Source organism: Physella acuta, unplaced genomic scaffold (assembly GCF_028476545.2).
Source record: "Physella acuta isolate Inbredline_101_S28 unplaced genomic scaffold, ASM2847654v3 ptg000677l, whole genome shotgun sequence".
Lineage (NCBI taxonomy): Eukaryota > Metazoa > Mollusca > Gastropoda > Physidae > Physella > Physella acuta.
In genome coordinates, this window is record NW_026732196.1 from 527,767 (window position 1) to 535,438 (window position 7,672).

At 35.6% G+C, this 7,672-nt stretch overlaps 1 protein-coding gene across 1 annotated transcript; it reads right to left on the minus strand.

The window, feature by feature from the left end:
• Nucleotides 1-223: 223 nt before the first annotated feature.
• Nucleotides 224-1,891, minus strand: LOC131949194 (matrilin-2-like). Its single transcript, XM_059310982.1, has one exon. The coding sequence runs from the start codon at nucleotides 1,889-1,891 to the stop codon at nucleotides 224-226; it is 1,668 nt and encodes a 555-aa protein (XP_059166965.1).
• Nucleotides 1,892-7,672: the final 5,781 nt, after the last annotated feature.

Here is a 7,672-nt window from a genome sequence, read left to right on the forward strand (position 1 = left end):
TGGAAACTACAAAATGATTCTTCACGGATTTGTTTTTTTTTTCATTTATTGAGGTTGAAAAATAATGCAACAAAATAAATCACAGTGATTGTTGGTGCTTAAGTTTTAAAACTGTAAACAGTTATAAAAGTGATATAAGAACTATCCGTGAAATTAATGTATTATTTTATAAGCAACTTGCAGAAAACCATAAAGTAAAGACACGATTGTTTCCCTGTCGTTCTCACTGAACATTGACGACGTTATTTCTAAAGACAAGCCTCAGCTTTGAGAGCAGGAACTTTATGAGTGTGATGACGTCAGGAACTACAACAACTCCCACGGTGATCCCGAACAAAATGGCGCCAAATAAACCGACTGTCTTTGACGTCATTCTGTCGTCTGTAGCGGAAGTCTTGCTCCGTATGTAGGACGACAGGTCGTGAGTCTCAACGGTCAAGTTCTTTTTGATCTGGTCAATTACTTTCTGAACGGCCATTAGAGTACTGGACATGTTGATTCTGGTCTGAGTCCTACAGGAGCAGGGACAAGATGGTTGTGATCTGGTCTTGACACAGGAGCTACCATCTTGGTCAAGTTGGTAACCTAATGGGCAGGTACAGGTGTAAGAACCTAATGTGTTGACACAGGTATTTTCACAGGTGTGTAAGTTTTCTTTACACTCGTTGATATCCAAGCAAGTGACGTTGTCGTTGTTGTCTAAACGGTAACCATGGAAACAACTACAGACGTACGAACCAATAGAATTTGTACAATTTTGTGTACAATTGTGTCGGCCTTGTTGACACTCATCCATATCCACACAGGTGAAAGGATCGTGTGTGTCAATGTGATAGCCGTCCTTACATGTACACACGTAGCTACCGGCCGTGTTGTTACAACCATCAGAACAGTTGTCAGTTCCTAAACCACACTCGTCGACATCCACACAGAGAAATCTGCTGTCGTTGTGTAACTCATAACCTTGATGGCAGCTACAGGTGTAACCACCTACAGTGTTGTTACATAACTGGGAGCAGTTGTGTGTTGTAGTTTGACACTCGTCTATATCCACACAAGTTTTGTTATCTGAAAACAACGTGTATCCATGGTAACATCCACAGCTGTAGGAGCCGTTGAAGTTTGTACAAACCTGTTGACAAGGAGAGATCAGGCACTCGTCTACATCAACACAGTCTCCAATCTTTGTGTCCATCACATAACCAACATGACAACTACAATTATAGCCGCCTTCCGTGTTTACACAAATTTGTAAGCAGTTTTCCAAGTGTGAAGCACATTCGTCGACATCCACGCAGGTAAATCGGTTGTCTTGTAAACTATATCCTCTATAGCAGTCGCAGTTGTAGCTGCCTACTGTGTTGTTACATAACTGGGAGCAGTTGTGTGCTGTAGTTTGACACTCGTCTACATCAACACAGTCTCCAATCTTTGTGTCCATCACATAACCAACATGACAGCTACATTTATAGCCGCCTTCCGTGTTTACGCACATTTGTGAGCATTTATTCAAGTGTGAAGCACATTCGTTGACATCCACGCACAAAAATCTGTCGTCTTGTAACGTGTATCCTTCGCGACAGTTGCAGTTGTAGCTGCCTACTGAGTTATTACATAACTGAGAACACTGGTTTGATGTATTTTGACACTCGTCGACGTCTTCACATGTCGTCATATCCGCCCCAAGCACGTAACCGTCGTTACACCCACACATGTAGCTACCATCTACATTGTTACACTTGTGCTTGCAAGGAGAACTCAGACACTCGTCTACATCAACACATATATCTTCATCAGAGCCAGGCTTAAAACCTTCTTTACACCGATCCATACAAAGAACAGTAGCGGAATGATATTCTGACCATAAGTCCTGCAAGCCATTTTCTGTCATTAGCGCAAAGCATCTTTTAATTGTGTTGAGTTGACATCTATCGTCTAGATCTCCAGGCCTCCAAACAGTTTCTGAAATAGGCTCTAATCTCCAATAACGTCCAGTGGTATTTTTTATAATGCCCACCCACAATTCAAAATGAGATATTGTTCTTTTTAAATAACTTTGAACTTCAAAGTACTCATTGTTCGTATAAAAGATGGCGGTTGTTTTATTGAATCTTCGACATCGAGATAGAGATTCGGAATACCAGTATTTTACCAGTATTTTAAGTCGGAAAGACTGTACTCTGTGTTGCCAACTTTTATAGATGTAAAGCCTTGGACATTGGAGCTTTCCAACACTGAATAAAAGATTCACATCGTTAGATAATTTAAAAGTATTAAATATTAAATTGCGTTTACAAGCAAAATGTTTCGTCAAAAAATATATAATGTAAAATTAATGGAATTCTATTTTTGTAATTATAATTGAATTTTATAGTTATAACATATATTATTTTATTGGGGTTTGAAATAGCTATTTGGGCAATAATTAAGATTAGGATATGTGTAAGAGTTGTTAGCTAAGGCTAGTGTTATGACTAGGACTAGCGTCAAACCAGGATAGACAGTCGTTTACTGTGGCATCAGTCAAACAATAGAATTGTGTGGGTTGAGATGATAGAATAATGGTTGCATGTCGTGGTTGGTATAAACAGTAAACCAAAATTTACTGCTAGTCACTTACAGCATAAAGAGATTGTTAATATTATCCAAGAAAACATTCTTGCACTTGGTTCTCAGCTTCTTGGGGTTATAGTAGTTTCCGTAGCTAAAAATATAAATGAAGATAATTAGCAAGCATTGCTGTGAAAATGATTTTTTGAAATTATCATTAAAAAAAACTCTTTAAAAATGACGTCAATCTATTTTTAACGGTTTTTCCTCCCCCCCCTCCACTCCACCACAAGTCGTCACAAAAAGCCAGACCCCCCCCCCCCTAAATGACGTCACACCTCAGCCTCAAAATTCCTGTTGAATTTTTTTCAAAATCTTGTTAGAACTATGTCAAAATAGAGTTTTATTTATTAATTCCTATTACAATTTATTAAAAACAGTTTTCTAAAACGCGAAATAACGACTAAAACTAATTTTTTAACATTGCTTTTTTATAATGCAAAAAAGTGACGTCACACTGAACCAACCCCCACCCCCTCATCACACACAGTCACAAAATTACGGACCCCCCCCCCTCCCCCTACAAGTATGACGTCATTTATGGACAACCCCTCAATTATATTCATTCTTTTTATTTGCACGCAGGAAAGTTGTTAAAAGACAACAGTTCTCTAATTAAGTGTATTTAAATCTATAGGATCAGTTTTTTGCTTTGCTTAAAATTGAGTTTCTTGAATTTTGGTAAAATAAAAAATTACTAGACAAAACCGTGAAAAGGATTTGTATAGTAATTTATTTTAATTTTAGAATAAATGAAATAATCAATTCTTTAAACAATTACCTTTATATGTAATCTTCAACGATTTATTTCATATAAAATTTTATTTTGATCCTGATACAGAATATTGCAAATGAATTTGTGCATACGTCTTGTTTAAACCAGTCCCTGGCTGTTGTACTATAGGCTACATCCGAAAACTCGGCTGAAGACCAGAGAATGATTCGAAAAAAGGGGGGTGGGGGGCTGAGGGGACAAGAGCACAAGGCCCCTGATTTTTAGCAGCACCTAAATTTTCTCTTACAAACAATAATTTTCATACAAATTTGTATTTCTGTTAGTTAAATGATTGTTTTAATTTTTTAATGACAAGCTAATTTATTTAAGTAACAAAGGCACACAATAAAAGTTGTTTCCGTTGAAAACAATTTCAACTCGCCTCCTACTCTACTCTGATGTTAAAATAAGCTGTCATCGCTTACTGGTCGGAAATAGGCTACCTAAAGCAACCTTCCAAAAAATATTGGAAATGTTGTTTTTTTTTGGTACACAAAGTAGTTCGTCAACCTTTCTCAGAAATAGAAAATATGGAAACCCTATCACAACAAGCTAGAAAAAAACATAAACGATATATTTTTACGTTAATGATTTACTATCCAATTTTAAAATTTAAAATATGTTGAAATTAGTGTTATTCAAATGTTCAAAAGTTACACTTGAAAATAATGCTTTATTGAAATGAAAGTATATATATATATATATATATATATATATATATATATATATATATATATATATATATATATATATATATATAAGAAAGTCCGACGAAATATATAAGAAGGGTTTAATCCATGCGTTACTATTCCTATATTCTTAGACTCGTGACTTTGTTTTTCTAAAAGTGAGTTGTTTAAATGTAAACAATGACTGCGCTTGGATCATAAATATCGGGACACGGGTTTACTTACACTACCGCATGAAAACCTTGAGTGTACATTAGTCACTCACCGAAATAATGAGGTAGAACACACTACGGTGACCGCCCATGTGTCAGGGACGTAGAGTGGCGCTCTCAGGAGCAACCCAACCCCCCCCCCCCCCGATTACACTGCTGCGTACGGCCCCTGGCTCCTTAAAACTAACAAGCGCTAACGTGCCAAATAGCATCCTATTAACAATGATGCAGATTGCGTCATTCGCTGAAGTGACACAAATGAACAGGAGTTTTTCTTTAACACTCCGGGGAAGGGTTCTGTAAAAAAATCATTTTTATTTTCGCAAGGGTGGCGCCACAGGAGGGTGCGATTTTCTCTATATACGGTATATAAAAATAAACGTCGATCGCGGTTTCACGGCGTTATTCCGATCGCCATTAAACATTGAGGAGTTTATTAGAACACTCCAGGGAAGGTTTCTGTAAAAAAATAGTTTTAATTTCACAAGGGCGGCGCCACGGGAGGGTGCGATTTTTCTCTATGTACGGTATATAAAAAATAGAAGTCGATTTTGTTTTGACACCGTTCATCCGATAGGCATTAGGCTTTGGGGAGTGGATTAGATTACTACCCGGAAGGGTTCTGCAAAAAAAAAATTTCTCCGCGGGAGGGTGCGATTTTTCTCTATATACGTTATATAAAAATAAAAGACGATTGCTGTGTGACACAGTTTTTCCCGGTGCCATACAACTTTAGGGAGTTGATGAAATAATCCCGAAAAGGTTTCTTGGGTTGGAGGGGGGGGGGTGGTGGTGGGAGGGTGATTTAATTTTGCATGGGCGGCCCCCCGGCAGAATGCGATTTGGCGCCCTGTTCTTAGCCGTGAGCGCTATGGCGAATACGTTCGGTCTAAACAGTGTGATAGGGGATAGAGAATGGATAGGATGGAACGTTATAAATATTCACTAAATTGAATCAGGCGTGTCCGCTGGCGCCCTGGTAGAGTGCGATTTGGCTGCAAACAAAAATTTCAGTTTTGGCCCCCAAAGACTCACATGGGCCGCTGAGTGCCATGTAATACGTTTTATTTTAAAAATCAGAAAAATTAACGAAGGTTAGATTATTAACTGGGATGTTTCTTTTTGTCCGTAAAAAATCCAAACAGATTCGGACTTTATATATATATATATATATATATATATATATATATATATATATATATATATATATATATATATATATAATGAGCAACAGTAAAAATCAAGGATACGCCTTAATACCAGATACAAATGTCGTTATCCAAGTACTATCTATCACTATTGTATACAAAAGGAAGATGATGAGTCCTTGCCATAGTGTTTATCGACACAAAAATGACATTTAGCGAAAGAGGTAGGCCTATATGGTTTCAAATACTATACCGAATAAAAACAGTCAGAGGAGTTATTTATAATGCGAATACGTGATGGCTGATATAATAAATAGATGTTTACATTGCTTGTTCCTATTTATTTAAATTCTAACTTACATACGTTTCAACCGTATGCTATTGTATTTCGAAAACATGAAAAGAAATTTTAAAATTTAATTTTCATGAAATCCAAAAATTGATAAGACACAGAAGTAGACTTGGACCTGTACGACAGTCAATGTTACGCTAAAGCACTAAAAGCACATAGCGATGTCTTAATGAGTAACACCACAATCCAACTGACCACATAAGGCTCTTCTTGTCAAACATACATATCATAGGGACCAGGAGCTTCCCACGACGTATTATAATATTTTCCAATCACGTCTGTTTATATCCAAGGAAAAAAAAATAACAACGTAGCATCTGTCTTTGAAAATGTGTTTGAAAAAATCCTAAATGCTCTAGTCTTAACCAGAGACATCTAGTCAACTATTCTACGAGAGCACCTCCAGTTGAATCTACTTCCTTCTGTTTACTTTGCTCACCTCTCAAACGCACCGCACTATGGAATTAAATCCCCAATTTTCTGCCACTAAATCTTCTATTCAGCTTATAATTACATGTAATATGTTTGATAGCCGAGTATCAGCAAAATATACAAAAATGATTTAAGAGCAATCGCAAACAATGGAATAATCTATTTATTTTTTTAAATAATTAAAATTGTTGTAATTAACACATCAACAATTATAACCCTTGAGACATGAGCTAATTATTATTTGGCGTTCAATGGCTGTATAAACAGGTTGTTTCAAAGAATTAAAAATCAATAGATTTTGATCTAAAATAAAACACACAGCCCAATAGCTCGGTGGCTTGTTAAAATAGGGACCACATGGGGTATTGCAATATGCCACGGACAATTTACATTTTGGCCCGCCATCTTTTCTAAACAATAAAATTAAGGGGGAAGGCTCCGGTAAAAAAAAAATTTTTAATACTCGTTAAAAAACAGTTATTTCTGTACAGCTTTATTAAGATACATCCGCATATGCATTTCTACTAAAAAAAACACTTAATTTTGGGGGATTTTGGGGCATTAAAACTAGTGTTTTTAATGGACCCACAATTTGAAAATTCATAAAAAATTAGTTTGAAGATATGCACTTAAAATGTTTAGCTGAGTGCCCCAAAATATGGAAGAAGAATATGAATTGATTGTTTATTGGGCTTAGAATGTAATATTTATGAATGGTGGAAAACCTACAAAGGGGTTAATTTTTCAAGATGCCGCCGTTGTCATAGTAACCAAGATTTTTCCGACAAATTTTTAAAGTGGAAATGCATATGCGGTTGTATCTTAATAAAGCTGTAAAGAAATAACTGTTTTTAACGAGTATTAAAAAAATGCCTTCCCCCTTAACCGTAATCATATGGTAATACTAGAGTTAAGGATTATATATAGTGCTAGCATGAGGGTTTCGGATCAAGTAAGCAATGAAGTAATAGGTATTGTTGGGTTTAGTTAAGAGTTCGCGTTTAGGTTAGGCCAATGGCTAAGAATAGTTTAGGAATTAGATTTAGGTATTCAATGCTTTTATTAGCTGTAGAACTGTATAGAATGTTTAGGAAAAGCATGAAATGTTTGTTTCTAAAGAGATCTATTATTTTTCCGATTGAAAAGTTTAACGCTTTATAAAGCTGAGTTTTTTTCGGTTAAAATTTTTTTTAGGTCTATTTTTTTAATCAATTTTCAATATGCGATTGACAGATATTTAACTTTGAGAATATGAAGAAATTTGTTATTTTCATTCATTATAGTATTTACTGATGAGGCCAGAACCACCCAGAATATATGTATGTAGGTAAAAAAAGACAAAGATAAGTTTTAAAAAAATATTAATAAAGATAATGGGGGTTTAAACTCAACAATCAAACAGTTTGGGTATTTAATAAATTATTAAAGTTTTTTATTTATTCAAATGTAGATGT